Source organism: Oncorhynchus masou, chromosome 12 (genome assembly GCF_036934945.1).
Source record: "Oncorhynchus masou masou isolate Uvic2021 chromosome 12, UVic_Omas_1.1, whole genome shotgun sequence".
NCBI lineage: Eukaryota > Metazoa > Chordata > Actinopteri > Salmoniformes > Salmonidae > Oncorhynchus > Oncorhynchus masou.
In genome coordinates, this window is record NC_088223.1 from 54,706,788 (window position 1) to 54,729,169 (window position 22,382).

The window sequence follows — 22,382 nt, forward strand, 5'->3', positions numbered from 1 at the left end:
GTGAACAAAGACAGACACAAAACGACATGACTAGCTTGGTTTCCATTCAATTGGATACATATATCCATGCGAATATTTAAAAATCGGCATTAAAACAATATGTGCATTTTCCCACCAGAGATGTGTTTGCGTCAAATTGACTTGTTGCAGATTTGCAACTCTACTGATGTTTTTCTCACACAAAAAAAGTGTTGCGTTATATAGCGAGTGTGCCCACTCTGGTATTGGAACGTGAGCTCTAGCCAACAGTTTGCGAGATTATTATGAACAAAAGAGCAAGATTTTTTCTATTTGTCAAACGGCAGCCAAGCATCGTTGATCATGTCACCAGAATAAGACCCTCAATATTTATTGGAAGAGAGCATCATGCTCATCACCTTGCAACTTTCACCACCCTGTGAATATTATCATTTTTCATCTGTAGCCTAATAAACAGCATGCTTTCCCGGCGAGTCGTAGTGGGAGGACCACACCAATGTCATTATTATATCAATACTTGTGCATTAAAAGCATTTCCACCGATATGTCTCGCATAATTAATTTTACCGACACAAGAAGATTCTACCTTAGCTGGCGTATTTTGTTTTGTTGACATTTGGAAAGTTTACCGATAAAAGGCCTGTCATTACATTTTTTTATCCGACATGTACTTTACTCGCATAAAAAGGTTTGATGGAAACCTGGTTATTGTCAATTTGGAAAACCATTGGATAATCTCAACATGCATGTTATGTCTAACGCCATAACTCGTCTATTTTAGCTGTTCATTTTTGCATTTTGTCAGCCAGCCAACATAGTCATAGCTAAAGAAAACCACATCGTTTCACTTTTTTTTTCTGCAGTCAGACGAAAGCCATGAAAAACAAAATTACCTTGTCAGTATTTCATTTTTTTTCACGATGCAGCAAGTATATTTTTTTCTGGAAAATATGGAATATTCTTCAGATAGGGTACACCCTGTAAGAATATAGGTCATTTTATGTCCAGCTGAATAACCACTAAGATTAGCTCTCAGTCCGCTTATAAAATGTGATGCATATTATGGTTTTAAGACAATTATATTGAGATTTCGGGACACTGACGTTCTCCGAATAAATTGGCAGCATTTATCATGCGAAACTCAGAAATACTGTACTGTCATTGGAGGAGGTGTTCAACTTAACTTAGCCTTTAAATCACTTCCCTGGAAGTCTCCCATTTTCATTACGTTTCCATTGTGTTTCCATTGTATCCTTGAAAAACACTGTTAATGCTTTTTGATGTACTCTGCACATAATGACTATGATGATACATTTCGATGTGCATACATTTATGCACATTGGGTAGTAAGTGTATGGTGTAGGATAGGGCAATTACAGTAAGGGTAACTTATCCTTCCCATAGTTGAAGCTTTTGTCAATGCATACACTCTTAGAAAAAAAGGTCCCAAAAGGTTATTCGGTTTTCCCCATAGGAGAACCCTTAAAAAGGGTTCTCCCAAGAGGACAGCCGAATAACCCTTTTAGGTTCTAGATAGCACATTCTTTTCTAAGAGTGTAGCAACTATTTATTTTCAATCTCACAGTGCTGTTTCCCCTTTTTCCACAGGATTACACCATCACAATGTATTTCCAGCAAAGTTGGCGAGACAAGCGGTTGGCATACGCTGAGCTGCCCCTCAACCTGACTCTGGATAACCGCGTAGCAGACCAGCTGTGGCTCCCAGACACCTACTTCCTCAATGACAAGAAGTCCTTCCTGCATGGCGTGACAGTGAAGAACCGTATGATTCGACTGCATCCTGATGGCACCGTGTTATATGGGCTCAGGTACAGCTAACTTTCATTGGAATTCTACTGTAACTAAACTGGTTAAAGCCTGGCCTGTCAGGCAGGACTGGAAGAGACCTTGGGAAGGCATATGAGAAACTAGGTCTGTGTCTAAATAGTATCACAGCCCTCCTGCCTTTTCACTTTCCTTACTTCCATTCAAAAAAACTTGAGTCCAGAGAATCACTGATAAAAGCACGACTAACTTAAATTATTTAGCTGAATTTCTGATGACAGGATTCAATTGTAAGTAGTTATAGCCTACCTTGACAATTACATGACATGCTAATACCTGACATATACACTGAGTATACCTCCTCCCCCCACACACACTTTTTACCCTCAGAACAGCCTCAATTCGGCTGGGCATGGACTCAACAATTTGTCGAAAGCGTTCCACAGGGATGCTGGCCCATGTTGAATGCATCAACACTGATTGAAGTTGATTTAAGAAGTCACATCAATAAGGGATCATGGCTTTCACCTAACACTGATTGAAGATGATTTAACAAGTCACATCAATAAGGGATCATAGCTTTCACCTGGATTCACCTGGTCAGTCTATGTCATGGAAGAAACTGTATACTCAGTCAGGTCCAAAATGATTGGCACCCTTGATTAAGATGAGTAAAAAAGTGTCACGATCCTTTTTATGTCTCTATTTGGTTTGGTCAGGGTGTGATTTGGGGTGGGTATTTGATGTTCTATTATTTGTATTTCTATGTTTTGGCCGGGTAGGGTTCTCAACCAGGGACAGCTGTCTATCGTTGTCTCTGATTGAGAACACATACTTAGGTAGCCCTTTTTCCCACCTGTCTTTGTGGGAAGTTGACTTTGTTTATGGCACATAGCCTTTAGCTTCATGGTTTGTTTTGTAGTGTTTATTGTTTTGTTCGGCGTCTTTTCTAATAAAAAGAAAATGTACGCTGACCACGCTGTGCCTTGGTCCTCTTCATTCAACGGCCGTGACAAAAATACTGTAAATTATACAAATACTGAGTGAAATTGTATACAAAAAAAATAGATCATTATATTATTTGATACTAATACAATTGCTCAGAGAAAGAGATTTTTGTTTAACATGTAATCATTTTGTTTCTCAAAAAAATATGAGATTGGAAGACACATTAGGAGGGATCTTAGATCATTCCTCCATACATAATCTTTACGGATCCTTAATATCCTTTGTCCTTTGCTTTGTCCTCTTCAATTCAAAATACAGGTTTTCAATGGGGATCAAGTTCAGAGACTGATATTGCAAAATATTGATTTTGTGGTCAATTAACCATTTCTTTATGGATTTTGATGTGTGCTTGGGGTCAATGTCTTGCTGGAAGATCCACTTGCAGCCAAGTTTGTCTGCATAAGCTTCTTTCTTTTGACGCGAAACCCACCACTGTTGTTCGTGGCTAAAGAGCTCTATTTTCATGTCATCCAACAAATGTCAACGCCTGGAGTTTTCTAAACGGCACTGACACATGGATTGGAACTGGGGCTTTGGTCAGATGACATGAAAATAGAGCTGTTTGGCCAGGTACACCAGCGGTGGATTTGGTGTTGAAAAACAGAAGCATATGCAGAAAATAACCAAATAACTAGGGTCAAATATTATGGTGGCTCTTTGATGTTATGGGGCTATTTTTATTCCACTGGTCTTGGGGCCCTTGTTAAGGTCAACTGAATCATGAACTTTACCCAGTACCATGATTTTTTTTGCCAAACAACTGGTTGCCTCTACCAGCAGGCTGAAACTTCCAATAAGACAATGACCGCAAGCACGCATCAAATTCCAAAAAGGAGGTTAAATGACCATGTCAGTCTCCGGACTTGAACCCCATTGTGTGTGTGTGAATTGAAGAAGGCAGTCCTTAAGCACTGACAAAGCATACTAAGGATCTGGGCAGATTGTGTATGTAGGAATGGTCTAAGATCCCTCCCAATGTGTTCTCCAATCTCATAAAACATTTTTGAAAAAGGCTCAGTGCCATTATCCTCGCAAGGTGAGGTATTGAAAGGTACTGAAAACAGTCGTTTTGACTCCTATCTTTTTGGGAGAATTTTAAAAAACAACTGTCGATTGTACATCTGTTGATTCTCTACAGATGGTCACACTCTCTGTTGATAAGCAACTTTCTGCTAAGTTTGCGGTTAGGGTAGTTCAAATTTGTTCAGTCCACTCTGGCCTTGATGTTAACGTCCACAGATGGACCGGAGTGGACCAAATCTGAACCCATCATAGACGTATGTTTCCCAAGTTTGGATAGCACAGTACTGGACCAGGTTTCCCAAAAACATATTAAGGCTAAGTTCATTGTTAGAACCTTCGTAGGAGCATTGTTAAAATCTCTGAACTGTTTCCCAAAACCGTCGTTGTTGCACTTGAAAACGCTCCTTACCTAACGTCTGCCTCAGACTACTCGTAGAATTGTGTTAGATGCTTTTTTGCCCTCGCGCGTCACTTATACACAGAAGATCTTTGCTGAACATAGAATCACATGGTTTATCCGTCTGTACTGGACTCTACTTTACTGCACCGTCCTGTACTCTGCTGTGATGTCCAAACTTGTGAAAAAATGAAGAGAATTGCATTGATTTACATAATTACGCATTTCTGTGTAGTACATATCGGGGACCCATGATGTAAACCCATTCCCTTAATTCCGTTACCAGGTGTGAATCCACTTCACTTACTGTAGTTCAATAACAAACGTTTAAAAAAATCTAACTCAAGGTGTCATGTCATAGCTGACACACCCATTATTTCCGCAGGCATCTTTGAATCTTAGTTCGGAACAGATATTTAATAGAGTTTGTGGAAAACGTTGTCGCATGAAAACCTGACTGGAGATTTCTCCATAATTCCCTTAACAAACTTAGCATCTGCACAGTTCTTCCACTAAATTAGTCTTTGTAAGATGTCCAGTGGAAATTGTTAAAAGTTGTCCTTGTACATAGAGCTAAACTTTGAAATGAATGGTTTTTGATTGGCATACATTTTAAGGTGAAAGGTGAAACCTAAATTCCCTTACCATTGAATTGAATTGCCCAGATGGACTATCCAAATAATGTGTTATCCCCCAAAAATATTACTTGCTAAACAAAATATCTTTCTCTGAGCAATTGTACTAGTATAAAATATAGCATACAAAATATCTCAGTATTTGCATTATTTATTTTATACAGTCTTTTTTTCTCATCTTTATCAAGGGTGCCAATCATTTTGGACCTGACTGTACACATGGTACACATATACTTGTGCTTTTAAATAAATTAATTTGACTTCACTTTATTTGTTTACCATCATGTGCCTCCAGTGAATGGAGGCCTTCTTTGGGTTAAAAATAATGCTGATGTGCTTTGGCCAATGATGTTTGTTTCTTTTGTTACACAGGGCAGTCCCATTTTTAAATGTTTCAAAGCAAAAAATTAATTCAGCTGCAAATGTTAATTATAGGAAGCTTACAGCTAAATGTACACATGCTGCTGCAATGGCTGTATTACTATCTGATGTGTAGCTCTGTTATGAGGCTCTATTACCTCATTCCACTTCACAATCAGTGGAGATGGTATTTTGCTCTTGTCATGTCCCTATTGTCTGGAAGATGAAATATAGCTTAGGTAAGCCTCTGGAAAAGGATTGTGTTATTTTTCCAGAATGGGGGACTTAGCGCATGCCCTTGCTTATTGACATGAGATACATGATAGCATTATCATTGTCTACAAGAGAATGGCAGTCTTCTCCATTCTTTGGTTGTTTTTCAGCCAGTCAGCATACACTTTGTTAACACTGCCTCACTAAATTACTTTGAGATTGTTCATATCAACTAGGTCCTCATCCCCAGTCCACCCCACCAAACACAGGGACATCTTGGTGCCTGTCTCCGAGGGGTAGATGTTTTAGGATCTGTCAGACAGACTGGGGTATTAATGAGAATTTGATGATGTTTGGAAGTGAGACGGGAAACTAATGGTCTGGTAAATGCTTATTTAATATGTCTCTTGGTGGAATCAGCTGTGGGTGCAGAGGAAGGAGCGAGGGAGGGAGGGGCGGAATTGGTCGCAGCATCTCTTGTTACCCAGAGGGAGTTGGTGAAAAGGTGGAAGGATGAAGTGAGGACAAAGTCATGCCTGTACAGATTGCCTGTAGGGTATATATTCATGATTGTAACAAATATGCCTCTGACTTACCATGAAGACCATGATCCCTTTACCATTCACGGGGAAGACATTCCTGATAATTCGATTGGCATGTGAGCTTCTCTTACATGACATGGAACATACAGTATACGCCTAGAGTGTTTTCAGCAGGCATGACACGGGGACACAACATTATTTTGACTGTGCAACAGAATGAATGTAGCACTATTGAATGCAGCAGTCACTATTGTATTTAGCAGTCACTATTGTATTTAGCAGTCATAATTGTATGTAGCAGTCATAATTGTATGTAGCAGTCATTATTGTATGTAGCAGTCATGATTGTATGTAGCAGTCATGATTGTATGTAGCAGTCATGATTGTATGTAGCAGTCATGATTGTATGTAGCAGTCATGATTGTATGTAGCAGTCACTATTGTATGTAGCAGTCACTATTGTATGTAGCAGTTACTATTGTATGTAGCAGTCACATTGTATGTAGCAGACACTATTGTATGTAGCACTCACTATTGTATGTAGCAGTCACTATTGCATGTAGCAGTCACTATTGCATGTAGCAGTCACCATTGTATGTAGCAGTCACCATTTTATGTAGCAGTCACCATTTTATGTAGCAGTCACCATTTTATGTAGCAGTCACTATTGTATGTAGCACTCCCCGTTGTATGTAGCACTCACTGTTGTATGTAGCACTCACTGTTGTATGTAGCACTCACTATTGTATGTAGCACTCACTGTTGTATGTAGCAGTCTCTATTGTATGTAGCAGTCACTGTTGCATGGAGCAGTCACTGTTGCATGGAGCAGTCACTGTTGCATGGAGCAGTCACTGTTGCATGGAGCAGTCACTGTTGCATGGAGCAGTCACTTTCGATGAAGAGGTCACCTTGATATGTAGCAGTTGATATTGTATGTAGCATTCACCAATGTATGTAGTACTCACTAATGTATGCAGCAGTCAATATTGCATGGAGCAGTCACCATTAAGTAGAAATCACTGTATGTAGCAGTCAATATTGTATGTAGCACTTACTTGTGTGTAGCAGTCACTATTGTGTGTAGCAGTTCTATTGTATGGAGCAGTCACCATTATATGTAGCAGTCTATATGCTATGTGGCAGTCACTATTGTATGTAGAGATCACTATTATATGTAGCAGTCAATATTGTATGTAGCATTCACCAGTGTATGTTTAACTCACTAATGAATTTAGCAGTCATTATTGTATGAAGCTGTAATCATTTTATATAGCACTCACTGTTGTATGTACAAGTCACTCTTATATTTAGCGGTCGTTATTGTATGTAGCAGTCATTATTGTAAATAGCAGTTACCATTGTAATTAGCAGTCACCATTGTATGTAGCAGTCACCATTGTATGTAGCAGTCACCATTGTATGTAGCAGTCACCATTGTATGTAGCAGTCGATATTGTATGTAGCAGTCGATATTGTATGTAGCAGTCAATACTGTACGGAGCAGTCACTGTTGTATGCAGCACTCGATATTGTGTGTAGCTGTCAGCATTGCATGTACCAGTCACTTTTGTATGTAGCAGTCACCAGTGTATGTAGCACTCACTAATGTATGTAGCAGTCACAATTATATTTACCTGTCACTAACTATTGTATGTAGAAGTCACTTTTTTATGTAGCAGTTGTTTTTGTATATAGCAATAACCATTGTGTGTCGCTGTCACCACTGTATGTAGCGGTCACTATTGTATGGAGCAGTCAATATTGTATGTGACATTTACCAGTATGTATGTTGTACTCACTAATGTATGCAGCTGTCACTAATGTGTGTAGTGGTAACCATTGTATATAGCTGTCACTGTTGTATATACAAGTCACTCTTGTATTTAGCAGTCATTATTGTAATTAGCAGTCACCATTGTATGTAGCAGTCAGGATTGTACTGTATGTAGCATGCACCAGTGTATGTAGTACTCACTAATGTATGTTGCAGTCACTATTTTATGTAGCGGTCACCATTGTATATAGCAGTTACTTTTGTATGTAGTAGTCACTTTTGTATTTAGCAGTTGTTGTTATATGTAGCAGTCACTATTGTATGTCGCAGTCACTATTGTATGTAGCAGTCGATATTGTATGTAGCAGGCACTATTGTATTTAGCAGTCACCATTATATGTAGCACTCACCATTGTATGTAGCAGTCGATATTGTATGTAGCAGTCACCATTGTATGTAGTATTCACCAGTGTATGTAGCACTCACTAATGTAGGTAGCAGTCACATTTGTATTTACCTGTCACTATTGTGTGTGGCAGTCACCATTGTATATAGCAGTTGCTATTGTATGTAGCAGTCAGTTTTGTATGTTGCAGTCACCATTGTATGTAGCAGTCACCATTGTATATAGCAGTCGATATTGTACGGAGCAGTCGATATTGTACGGAGCAGTCGATATTGTACGGAGCAGTCGATATTGTACGGAGCAGTCGATATTGTACGGAGCAGTCACCATTGTATGTAGTATTCACCAGTGTATGTAGCACTCACTAATGTAGGTAGCACTCACTAATGTAGGTAGCACTCACTAATGTAGGTAGCAGTCAATATTGTACGTACGGAGCAGTCGATTGTACGGAGTCAGTCGACACAGCAGTCAATATTGTACGGAGCAGTCACCATTGTATGTAGCAGTCACCATTGTATGTAGTATTCACCAGTGTATGTAGCACTCACTAATGTAGGTAGCAGTCACATTTGTATTTACCTGTCACTATTGTGTGTGGCAGTTGCACAGTCAGTTTTGTATGTTGCAGTCACCATTGTATGTTGCAGTCACCATTGTATGTAGCAGTCACTATTGTATGTAGCAGTCACTATTGTATGTAGCAGTCACTATTGTATTTAGCAGTCACTATTGTATGTAGAGGTCACTTTTGTTTGTAGCTGTCACTATTGTTTGCAGCAGTCGCTATTGTATGTACCATATACTATTGCATATAGCAGTCACTATTGTACTGCACAAGACAAACAAATATAGTGCACCACTTATTTCTGTTTATTTGTTTGACTGGAAAGGAGGCTCAATTCCCATCCAGAATTCTGTGCCCCAGAAAAAAGCCACAAACCACCCGCCTAATCCCTCATCACCACAATGTCCCAGTTTCATCAATGAAACATCCCAGACAGTGAGTCTGCAGTGAGGTGCCCACAGGGACCCACCCAGAGGACTGGGGGGCTGCTGGGGGGAGAGGAGCATCCTGGGGCCCTTTCAAAGTAGCACAGCAGCCAGAGCCCAAAGGGACACAGGCTTTGTTTCTTTCCCAAACATTTTGCAGCTTTGCTTTACATTAGTCATTTACAGTAAAGTTGTGAGATAGAAAACAATGTACAATGCGAAGTGAAATGTACTTGGTCTATGATAAAGCCGGAGGGGAGTGATAATGAGGTTGTGTTGTGCCATGGGGAGAGTCAGAATAATTTTGCTACGGCATTATGTCCTAACGCACCAAAGTAGAGGGAGTCAAAAAGTATCTCGTCCTAAACGGTGACTCACTGTATTGAAATGGGTTCTGTTTTCATCATGGTTGTATATGCCCTGCTAACACTCCACATTGTTTTCCTATTGCTCTCTATATACTTCACCAGTACCTGTGCATGTGTGTGACAGTAGTTGGGGTGGCTTGTATTAGCCTGCACACTGGGAATCTTTTGCAGTGTGCTGAATTGTCCAGCAGTCTGGAAGACAGCATGGACTCAGGTATCCTACATTGGGCATCCCAAATGTAAAATAGGCTGTTGTAAAGGGTAAACTCCCCACCACTCTCTCCTGCCCCCTAACACACACAAATTGTTTACCTTTCAAATTCTCCCCATGAATGTGACGGTGCATCTGACACACAGGGGTGATGAGTTGAAACTCAATTAGTTTTCCCATTCAGGCAAACCAGTGAGCTCCCTAGTTCATTTACACAACAAACCTGAAAGCAGGCACAAGCTGGTATGACTTAACAGCACAAATTGTAATTACTAAAATGTGCTGCACTAGTTAATATCTCAGTTCAATGCCATAGACTCCCACACTAATAATCTGTATGCAGTGCACTTTTCCTACTTTTCTGGATTTATTGAAATGGAATATAATGAATGTACTCCCCTCATAAACACACCTGGCGGAAACATATACGTATAGCAGTCAATCACAATTTAGTGTGAGATTAAAGCATATACATTTTGTTTCATTTTTCAACTGATTCAATGTATCCCAAGGGAATTAAACAAGCTTGGTAAATTGACTTTCTGCGTTTTGATTGTTGGCTTTTGGATTTGAATGAAATAGATGTTTACATTAAGCATTAAAGATCTACAGTTGAAGTCGGAAGGTTACATACACCTTAGCCAAATACATTTAAACTCAGTTTCACAATTCCTGACATTTAATCCTTGTAAAAATTCCATGTTTTAGGTAAGTTAGGATCACCACCTTATTTTAAGAATGTGAAATGTCAGAATAATAGTAGAGAGAATGATTTATTTCAGCTTTTATTTCTTTCATCACATTCCCAATGGGTCAGAAGTTTACAAAGACTCATTTAGTATGTGATTTGCATTGCCTTTAAATTATTTAACTTGGGGCAAACATTTCGGGTAGCCTTCCACAAGCTTCCCACAATAAGTTGGGTGAATTTTGGCCCATTCTTCCTAACAGAGCTGGTGTAACTGAGTCAGGTTTGTAGGACTCCTTGCTCACACACGCTTTTTCAGTTCTGCCACACATTTTCTATAGAATTGAGGTCAGGGCTTTGTGATGGCCACTCCAATACCTTGACTTTGTTGTCCTTAAGCCATTTTGCCACAACTTTGGAAGTATGCTTGGGGTTATTGTCCATTTGGAAGACCCATTTGCGACCAAGATTTAACTTCCTGACTGATGTCCTGACATGTTGCTTCAATATACCCACATCAAAACAACAACAACAACAAAAAAAAAAATATATATATATGCACTCACATCATTTCCCCTCCTCATGATGCCATCTATTTTGTGAAGTGCACCAGTCCCTCCTGCAGCAAAGCACCCCCACAACATGATGCTGCCACCCCCGTGCTTCACGGTTGGGATGGTGTTCTTCGGCTTGCAAGCCTCCCCCTTTTTTCTCCAAACATAATGATGGTCATTATGGCCAAACAGTTCTATTTTTGTTTAATCAGACCAGAGGACATTTCTCAAATGTATAATCTTTGTCCCCATGTGCAGCTACAAACCGTAGTCTGGCTTTTTTATGGCGGTTTTGGAGCAGTGGCTTCTTCCTTGCTGAGCGGCCTTTCAGGCTATGTCGATATATGACTTGCTTTACTGTGGATATAGATACTTTTGTACCTGTTTCCTCCAGCATCTTCACAAGGTCCTTTGCTGTTGTTCTGGGATTGATTTACACTTTTCGCACCAAAGTACCTTCATCTCTAGGAGACAGAACCCATCTACTTCCTGAGTGGTATGACAGCTATGTGGTCCATGGTGTTTATACTTGTGTACTATTGTTTGTACAGATGAACGTGGTACCATCAGGCATTTAGAAATTGCTCCCAATGATGAACCAGACTTGTGGAGGTCTACAATTGTTCTTCTGAGGTCTTGGCTGATTTATTTTGATTTTCCCATGATTTTCCCATGATGTCAAGCAACGAGGCACTGATTTTGAAGTTAGGCCTTGAAATACATCCACAGGTACACCTCCAATTGACTCAAATGATGTCAATTAGCCTATCAGAAGCTTCTAAAGCCATGACATCATTTTCTGGAATTTTCCAAGCTGTTTAAAGGCACAGTCAACTTAGTGCATGTAAACTTCTGATCCACTGGAATTGTGATACAGTGAATTATAAGTGAAATAATCTGTCTGTAAACAATTGTTGTAAAAATGACTTGTGTCATGCACAAAGTAGATGTCCTAACCAACTTGACAAAACTATAGTTTGTTAACAAGAAATTCGTGGAGTGGTTGAAAAACAAGTTTTATTGACTCCAACCAAAGTGTATGTAAATTTCTGACTTCAACTGTAGCTATGCTTTTGTTTGACGTTTTAACAGCTTGAATTCATTCATAATGTTTCTATAGGTAGAACTGTACATAAGAAGCAAACAGCTCCAGTTGTGTGCGAGGGTGCAGTCACAATATAGATCAGGGCTGTCATTAAGCCTATATATGAGCACTAAAATGCTGCTCACTGAGACACATACAATTTCTTATTCCAACCTCTCTCTGTTTGGAATCAACTTGCCTCTGTCAGAACACATTCCTAACAACCTCACTTTCTGCAATTTCATTCATTCAATATTCATAAAGAACTGACCACGGCTAATATGGAAGATCTCAAACAGTGGGCCAGATTATTAGAAACTGACCTAAATGTATCTTCCTCTTCTTCCCCCATCCCTTCTCATCCCTCGCTCCTAAAAATCAGACCTCAGAGAGGTTGTATCCAAAACTAGCTTGCCAATGATTGCATTTCCTTTTTCTTTTTTTTTAACACAAGACAACTGCCTAACATTGCTCAATTAAAGATCCACATCGTGCAGTGAAGGCTAAGCTACGATTTCTTAAAGGTTACCAAGGTAACAGCGGTTCTCTCTGCTCTCCCTTTTCTCTCACCCTCTATGTCTCTGCTCTCTATCTTTTCCAGAATAACCACCACAGCAGCTTGCATGATGGATTTGAGGAGGTACCCCCTCGACGAACAGAACTGCACCTTGGAAATCGAAAGCTGTAGGTGGACTTAATACAAACGTCTTCTCCCCCATTCCTCTGCACTCTAGCTAAGTCACCTCCCATCCCTCCCCCAACTACCTGCCTTGGCTTCTCAAGCATCTCAGCAGGAATGTCTTCCTGCCATTTTCACTGGGTATCACAGCGTTTTAAAAACACAGCAAGGGACTGCCCATGATTGCAGGTAGTTTGTGTTTTTTTTCATAATTCAGCTCACGTCTCTATACATTTAAGGTAAAAGTCAACTTTTAGACCTGTCATACTGTATGTCTCTAGACGAAAAATACAAAAGGAGCCTTTTGCATTTCAAGTTGTTTCTGTCAATATTCACAAAACATATTTGGAATTTAACCATTTGTATTATCCTTACTGAAAGATGAAGCCCAAGTCCTTAGGCCAAAATTCTCCATGCAGTCTTACTTCACCCTCTAGCTTTGACTCCCGGGTGGTTCTGATGTATCTTTGGGTGGTTCCAATGTATCTTTTACTCCCCGGTGGTTCTGATGTGTTTTTTACTCCCGGGTGGTTCTGATGTGTTTTTTACTCCCGGGTGGTTCTGATGTGTCTTTGACTCCCGGGTGGTTCTGATGTGTCTTTGACTCCCGGGTGGTTCTGATGTGTCTTTGACTCCCGGGTGGTTCTGATGTGTCTTTTACTCCCGGGTGGTTCTGATGAATCTTTTACTCTGGGGTGGTTCTGATGTATCTTTTGGTGGTTCTGATGTATCTTTGACTCTGGGGTGGTTCTGATGTATCTTTGACTCTGGGGTGGTTCTGATGTATCTTTTGGTGGTTCTGATGTATCTTTGACTTCGGGGTGGTTTAGGTCTAAGCTGTACTGATGTATCTTTGACTGGGGTGGTTCTGGGTTCAGTCTGCAGAGGCCTGCTGTCAGCAGATGTGATCATTATGGATCATTTAAAGCAGCTATCCTGGCCAACATTATTGGCATCTCTGACTCTGAGTACCATTTCTTATATATGCGTTAACTCAGAGGGCAATGACTGCATTGATAGAAGCAGGTGAAATGTTTAATGCTTGCTTGTAATTTCAATTAGAAGCCGTTACATATTGACCATTGAATGCAACTTGAGCGGGCAGATGGACCCCGTCTGTCATAACAACATCGATGCTCCTTTCATGGCGAAGCAGCACAGAGGCATGGCATTGGATGGGTATCTTTTATCAACCCAAATTCCCTTAATTTTACAGCCAGAGTGAAAAAGGTTTGTCACACCCTAACATATGCAAATGTGAAACATGCAATGTGTACAGAGAAGTTACAGCTACAGTATTCCTTTCCAAACCAATTATGTCATGCCATTGATTTCCCCATTAGTGACAGCCAAGCAACATAACATGTCCATGGCTTGGCCCTACCTAGGTCCCCATAGATATAAAGTGTAATTAGGAGTAGACCTACCACATCCATAACCCCACACCCTCAATAACATATAACATGTGGATAAGGGAGGACATCTGGACATGCTGTGAAATGAAACTCTTCTAGATCCTGCTACATGTTGGGAGAGGCAGAATGCCATGGGGGATCAAATTCATTAACAACTGTTCAATATCATAGATTAACAAGGAGCATCCACTTATGAAAACATGTCAAATTCAGTTCCTGGATCTCTAACTTTAGAAAAAGTTTAAAAGTTGATGAATGGTGCTCCGGTGCTGGCTGGTATATAACCATGGACAGAGAGCTGGCACAGCCCGGGGGCAGAAGAGTGGTCATTTAATGTAAATACAGTAAAGGCACCTATATCCAGGAAATGTAATTGCCATGAGGTTTAACAGTGAATGTAAGGCAGTATATCGCCTGAACCGCACTACATAAACTTACACTTCTCGATTTGATTCCACTGGCAATTTGATGGAGCCCCGTGGAGTCAACATGAATCATAAACAGAAGCATGACTTGACACGTGATAAATATTCATGTTTGTCTGACGTAACTTAGACGTGTCATTATGCAGGCTCTTATATAGTTCAGTTTTCCTGAAGTGGGAGACATACATAAGCTTAGACCATATTCTATACAGTACCAATGGAAGGAAGGCCTATTTTCCTCTGCTGTGGTCCATTCGGCTTTCCCTAATGTCTAAGGTGAGAGGTTGTACCAGTACTGAAGCTGTTCATTCTCCTCTCCACCTATTCTCTGTAACCTGGGACAGATGGGTACACCACAGACGACATAGTGTTCTACTGGCACGGAGGGGACAATGCGGTGACGGGGGTGGACAAACTGGAGCTTCCCCAGTTCTCCATCGTGGCGCTTCGGCTGGTGTCCAGGGAGGTCAGGTTTACCACAGGTAAAGCCTCCACTTCAACACCTCATATCTGTGCTGAAGGGGTATAGTATGGTATAAGAATACATTCTCAGGAATATATTTTAATGTGGACTTGATTGTAGGATGAGTTAAACTGTCCGTCCAGTTCCACTCACTGTTTTGTGGTGTTGATGTTATTCCAATGGGGAACACTTGTCACGAGCTGCTTATAACAATTCATCTCTGTGTGACAGTTAACTTGAGTTCATTTGGAAAAGGTTGCCATGATTGAAGTAGCCTTGCCCTTGTGTGTGCACTTGTTTATTTAGATTCACGAGGTATGGCAGGAAGGACCTGCTGGGATAAAATATGTATGCCTGAATATTGATTCATTAAAAGATTTACCAGACCAGCGAGATGATAGGGTCATTTCTCACTCTGTGCATCTCACAGTCGATTGCCATTTAAATTAAAACCATCATGGCTCTCTTATTCGCTTTCTCTCATTTTGATAAAGTGGCCATACAAATTCCCTTGATGGAATTAGCTATGCATCCATAGCGGTAAACATTTCTCTCTAGCTGAAGTATGGGAAAGTCAAAGCCACAGGGGATTATCCTGAGATGTATTTCTCTTTAACAACTTGTTGTTCAGCTTGTTTGAATAATCAATACATTCAATGCAACCAATTGTCTCATCACAACGAGCTGGCGTTTTTCTCTGCAACATGCATAAATGTTAAGCGCCATAGGTTCACCCCACCAGCTACAGCACGGTCTCATGTGGGTTCCTCCTCCTCACTTAAGTAGTGAGAAGATGTGCTCTCCAATTACGGACCTTTTTAAATCCCCTTTTGGTGCTATTTAGAGGACAGAGAAAGTGCTAAACAGAGAAAAGCACAGCAGCTTTCTGTGACAATTCTCACAGGGACGCTGGAGCTGCCTGCTGAGATGGGGGGTTGAGGAAAAATCTGCCTTGTTTGCGACTTTCTGCCATGTTTAATTGGAATCGAACTTGTCCCTGGAAAGGAATCCATTGCTTTGGGGAAATGAAGTGCTCCGTCTGAACGAATGGAGAAATGACTACCCCGCGCATTGTCAAAGTGCAGACTTTGGAACTCATAAGTTGTGCCAGTGTTTCTTTTCTTCACTGATGTGTTTCCTCTGCCCCGCTCCATCACGCCATCGCTCCATCCTCTCCTTCTCTCTTGTTCTCTGTGAAAGGTTCCTATCCCAGGCTATCACTGAGTTTCAGGATTAAGAGGAACATTGGCTACTTCATCCTGCAGACATACATGCCCTCCATCCTGATCACCATCCTCTCCTGGGTCTCCTTCTGGATCAATTATGATGCCTCTGCAGCTCGGGTGGCCCTTGGTAAGACTCTGCTTCCACTGCAGTGTTACAACACAGAATATTCCCAGTGAACAGAGTGGGTAAGGTTGCCCTAACATTGAGGTGACTTATGTTGCTGTTGCAGTACGAAATGCTACACACAGCACAATTGGGAATTGTCATAAACAGATTAGTGGCCAACTCCCACTTACACAAAGGAGCCCTTACAACCACTAATAATGTGCACTTTCCATTGAATACATCTCCATCCTGCAGGAACAAATTGTCAAGCAATGTTTAGAGGCACACACTTCCCACTCAAAATCATTACCTTGCATGTTGGTCTTCCTGATGACCAATACCTTACTTTGATGGCGATGACTATTGATTGTTTTTGTTACTAATAATAATTTCTTTGTTTGTGTTTGCAATTTCCAGGTGTTACAACCGTGCTCACCATGACAACCATTAACACCCACCTTAGGGAGACCCTCCCAAAGATCCCGTATGTGAAAGCCATCGACGTCTACCTCATGGGCTGTTTTGTGTTTGTGTTCCTGGCCCTGCTCGAATATGCCTTCGTAAACTACGTGTTCTTTGGCCGGGGCCCCCAGCAACAGAAGAAAATCCACGAGCGGCTGAACAAAACCAACAACGAGCGCCCGCGATACGAAGAGAAGCGCCTGAGAGAACAGGTTTGTATCTTCAGCTGGCTTCTCTCTCTGGCTATTTTGCGGACTCCCTCTCTATGTCTATCAGAATCCTTATGCATTCTTTTTTTTAGGGAGAATCACAGACTCCAAAACACTTATTCCCCTATGTTAGGGGAATCCACTTATTCCCCTATGTTAGGGGAATCCACTTATTCCCCTATGTTAGAGGAATCCACTTATTCCCCTATGTTAGGGGAATCCACTTATTCCCCTATGTTAGGGGAATCCACTTATTCCCCTATGTTAGGGGAATCCACTTATTCCCCTATGTTAGGGGAATCCACTTATTCCCCTATGTTAGGGGGAATCCACTTATTCCCCTATGTTAGGGGAATCCACTTATTCCCCTATGTTAGGGGAATCCACTTATTCCCCTATGTTAGGGGAATCCACTTATTCCCCTATGTTAGGGGAATCCACTTATTCCCCTATGTTAGGGGAATCCATGTTTCTTCCCCTATGTTAGGGGAATCCACTTATTCCCCTATGTTAGGGGAATCCACTTATTCCCCTATGTTAGGGGAATCCACTTATTCCCCTATGTTAGGGGAATCCACTTATTCCCCTATGTTAGGGGGAATCCATTTCCCTATGTTAGGGGGAATTCCCCTATGTTAGGGGAATCCACTTATTCCCCTATGTTAGGGGGAATCCACTTATTCCCCTATGTTAGGGGAATCCACTTATTCCCCTATGTTAGGGGAATCCACTTATTCCCCTATGTTAGGGGAATCCACTTATTCCCCTATGTTAGGGGGAATCCACTTATTCCCCTATGTTAGGGGAATCCCCTTATTCCCCTATGTTAGGGGAATCCCCTTATTCCCCTATGTTAGGGGGAATCCCCTTATTCCCCTATGTTAGGGGAATCCCCTTATTCCCCTATGTTAGGGGGAATCCACTTATTCCCCTATGTTAGGGGGAATCCACTTATTCCCCTATGTTAGGGGAATCCCCTATGTTAGTTTGTCATAAGACAGTACTTTCACAAGCGTATAGATGCCACCTTCACCAGATACACATCCAACAACCACCCTCCATTGCTTTTCCTCCAGCACTGACACTTAGAGTTGATTGAGCAGATTATTTTGGCTTGGAGATATACTGTGGCTTTTTCTTTAACTCTGGAGTTGTGTAAAACTACATTCTCATTCTCCTCTCAGGTTGTTGTCTATGTTTTTGCTGTGGGCTTGATTCTTAGTCTTATCTCTGTTCTGTCCTGGGAGTTGCTTTCTTACCGACATTCACCCACTTCCGTCTAAAATGTAACAAATCGTAACGGGTATGCAGCCAGAAACATTAGTATTCAAAGGAAAATGCTGAAACGGTCCGACTGAACGAAGCCCCTTGTCTTTGCGTCTGAAAGATGACACGCCATCCGTATGCAAAGTTGTTCTTGTTAACCTTATGTTTATGCATTCTGTATGTTTAAGAAATTGTGCTAAATTGTCAGTGTTTTTTATAGGGGTTTAATGTTCTCTTCTCTTTTCTTTTTCCATTGCAAGGACTCCATTGCCACGCCGTTTCAAACCAACACCCTCAGGTCATATACACAGAGGAGAAATCTGTACCTCGAGGAGCAAAGAAAAGTTGGGGTACATGCATTTAGAAATCATATGAGCTGTGGCACTGTGGCCTAATAGAGGTCTGATACAATGGTTGATGGAGTGATGGCAATTCATTTGTGTGGATTTACTTTCAGTGAAAAAGCACTGTAAGGCATCAGCTATAAGGACGAAAATGGGAAAAGTGCATCAATTCAGAATTCTTTAAAGAGGCATGAAAAAATGAAATGTCCTTCCACATCATCATTAGATTTGCTTTAGCTTGAAAATTGGAAATGAAACGCTGGGTGGGTGTAGAGTTTTAGTAGGACAGTTTGTGGTAATGTCACCGTGTTCTGCTTCTCCCTGACGTTCTCTCTCTACCCCTCCACTGTCCTCCAAGGTGGACGCATACGGGAATATCCTGCTCACCACGCTGGAGATGAATAACGAGGTGATGCCGTCAGATGTGGGAAGTAGCGTCAGTGACTCCCGGAATTCAGTGATGTCATTCGACAGCTCCGGGGTCCAGTTCAGGAAGCCCATGGCTCCCCGGGACGGCTTCAGCCACCACTCACTGGACCGCAGCGCCATGCGCAGCAGGGCCAACTGTCGGCTACGACGGCGCTCCTCCAAGCTCAAGCTGAAAATCCCCAATCTGGCAGATGTCAGCACCATTGACAAATGGTCCCGGGTCCTTTTCCCCATCATGTTTGGATTTTTCAACCTAATCTACTGGTTGTACTATGTGAATTGATGTGCATCCCACTAGGAATCATGGGCCATATTTTGAGAGCACATTAAATTGGCTTTGATACAGTTGGAAAATATGTATACACATATACAAGTTGATACATACAGTATGTATATGCATATTTCTATATATTATATTTATATATACACGTGTGTGTGTGTGTAAATCTGAAGGACTTTTCTCCTGTATAAAGTATTATTAGAATGACTTGAATGTTTAAGAATAATTTCAAGCCTTTGAGTTTCCTTTTCCTTGTGAAACAAACAAACTAGCAAAGAAACGAACGAACTAACAACCATCAGATCCCTTTGGGGGATTTTGGAACTAAAGACTGCATGATATTTTTGCTAAAAAAAGAAAGCGAAAGCTCTTGAGAGAAGAGATGTCTCAGTCTCATTGGCTTTTTATTGATACTCCGTAATCGGCGTCCTCTACTGCAGCTCATCAAATCAGGTGACTCGTGTGTTCAGGCATCGGCTGAGTCAAGTCCCTAATATCCAGCCCCCCCCCCCGCCCATTTCCCATGGATAACATACACGGAATTCTCCGGTTCGACCCTGTACAGCAACCTTGTTTGGATTATGTGTCGTTCCTTGGCTTTTTTTTCTGAGTGACGTTGTTCTCTTTATGGGACATCGGCTCTGGTACAATGCTGGTCTGCGTTTGGGGGGCCATCAGGATGGGATGTTAGACCACTGCGTTTCTGAGTCAGTGCAAACTTCTCTTCATTTCTCTATTCATGTTTGTTTTTAGAGCAGTTCCTTGGGGTATTTTCATTATGGTTATCCAGATGATGATTATTGTACTTATTATTTCGTTTTGAAAATACTGGGCTTTTGGGAGTGTGTCACTTAACGAGGTTCTAGTTGGTGCATTACTAGAAAAAAAAGTCACAGGTATGAATTGCTCATTTTGATTGTTTAAAAAAATAGACATATGATGTACATTTTGTAATTCAGTATCCTCGTGGACATAGTTGGCAAATATAATTGTGCGTTTTCTTTACCATCCTCCTAGTGCTTCAAATGCTCTGTAGATACAGTAATTATTGCCTCATATTCAGCTTTGTGTTCTGGGAAGAAACGATACCTAGAATGAACACATTTGAAGTTATTCCACTATAAAAATGTGAGAAACAATATTGTGTATTAAAAAAGGGATATCGCCATGGTTTATTTGTTTGAGAGTGAAATCAACATATCAGCCCATAGTTTGACCTGTAGTTGAATGTAAAACTCTCTCACTTTGAAACAGTTTTCACCCCGAGAATGTTGGGCACTGATATTATAGTTCCTATGAAACGTGCCTGTCTTAAAATTCGAATGGCCGTGTTCTCAAATTTGCTTTTTTAGTTGCGGTTGTAGCGGGGAGCGGGATTTAGAGGAAGAAAAAGAATCAACCTCTCGCATCCATTAGCTCTGAAAACACTGCAGATCTACCACCCTTCAAATGGGCTCTGAGGATCACACCCCAAATATCAGAAACATCAGCAGAATCTGGAAAAATTGGTTTTCAGTTTTTAGGGGGCAAGACAAGATGTGTGATAAATATAGCTATGAACTAAATTGAGAACCAAAAAGGCCTAGAATCGCTATGTTATTTTTGGCTTTTGCTGTTAATGTCACTACATTCCATCTGCTCAGATCCACACACTAATGAGATGTCCACTGCAGAGTTGATGCCATGCCATTTTGAGCCACAGTGTACCTTTAAAGGACAACCTTGTTTTTCATTATTTGGTTCTGCCTAGAGTGAAGAGAAGAGTAAATGCATTCACACATTTAAACAGGCATTTCAATTTAAACTGGCATTTACAGGCTATCTCTGTGTTCAAACTAGCATTGCATTGATTCAACAATGCAGTGCAGTGGATTTGAATATTCATGCTAAGGAATGACAATTGCGGTTGTGATTGAAACATGCAGCGCATCGTTGAATCTACTGGGTTTGCATGGTTATCAAATGACATGGGGTGACAGAGGGAGGAAAAGTCGCAGGTCAGATGCAGAGGTAGCCAAACCAAGAGATGGGATCCTTTGGACGTTCCAGAGGATAAGAGAGGAGAGAATGTTGAGAGCATCACAGTTACTGCCTTGCACATTGCAGTGACCAACCTCCTTAGAACTCTACTGATGGGCTCCCCTAAGTTCCAAGAGCTTGTCTCTCCAACGTCTCCTTCCCCTGGCCGGCACCAGACAGGAAGGAAATGGACCTTTAACTGGGAGCCCCGGGCCCCATGGAGAACTAGCACAGGACAGGATGCACCACAGGGCAGAGAGAGAGGAGAGACAGAAAGAAGGACAAAGAGCGAGAAACAGAGATACAGAAAAGGAGAAAGATCATAGTGTGGAGCAAAGAAGAGATCTTGGATCCTGACGCTTTTCGCCCCAGTGAGTTGGATCCCACTCCAATGTTCTACCTGTATCTGGGATACTGTAGCATACTGTTGTCACTGGTTACAATGTTACGCCACCAATGACGGCTCGTCTCTGCAACGTATTTGAGAGAAATTAACCAGAGTTTGCACTAAGTCCAACCTGCAATGCCAGGTTACACTACAGCAGAAAATGAAGCAGTACAGTGTAGCTATTGAGACTAAAGGTTGAAATGAGTTTCTGTTTAGTCTAAAACATAATCAGTGGATGATGCTAATCTGTAGGGGGAAGAAATACTGTATGACGTCACTTGATGTTACTCAGGAACCTGGTATCAGATTTTAAGGACCTTCCACTTCTGCTCTCTAGTGATCTATGTCAAACTAGCCTACATAATACTTCATAAACATGGCATAACTCTTGTTTTAACCATACATCTCCTTTTGGAAAACGACCCCTGTGGTGTCACATATGAGGATTTAGGCTTGCTAGTGTCATCAGGATTTCTATGAATGGTTTTGGTATGGATTGTGTCATGGTTAAGATGGCCTTATATGGGCTTTAGCCTATAGAATTCATAAGTAACTATGTGTATTTATGTTGTATTTACTGTAAGCTATCACTCACTCAGTCACTGAGACACCAACCAGCTGATCATATTGTCAGAGTAGCACTAGATG

At 41.2% G+C, this 22,382-nt stretch overlaps 1 protein-coding gene across 2 annotated transcripts in view; it reads left to right on the forward strand.

Moving 5' to 3' along the window:
• Positions 1-19,822, forward strand: part of gabrb4 (gamma-aminobutyric acid type A receptor subunit beta4) — a 57,564-nt gene extending 37,742 nt beyond the window's left edge. For both annotated transcript variants that reach the window (XM_064981236.1, XM_064981237.1), the window contains exons 4-10: positions 1,588-1,808; positions 12,625-12,707; positions 14,887-15,024; positions 16,206-16,358; positions 16,755-17,011; positions 18,535-18,624; positions 18,977-19,822. In XM_064981236.1, coding sequence (XP_064837308.1) covers positions 1,588-1,808; positions 12,625-12,707; positions 14,887-15,024; positions 16,206-16,358; positions 16,755-17,011; positions 18,535-18,624; positions 18,977-19,330 — 1,296 coding nt within the window. In that variant the 3' untranslated portion in view covers positions 19,331-19,822. The remainder of the gene's footprint in view (positions 1-1,587; positions 1,809-12,624; positions 12,708-14,886; positions 15,025-16,205; positions 16,359-16,754; positions 17,012-18,534; positions 18,625-18,976) is intronic.
• Positions 19,823-22,382: the final 2,560 nt, after the last annotated feature.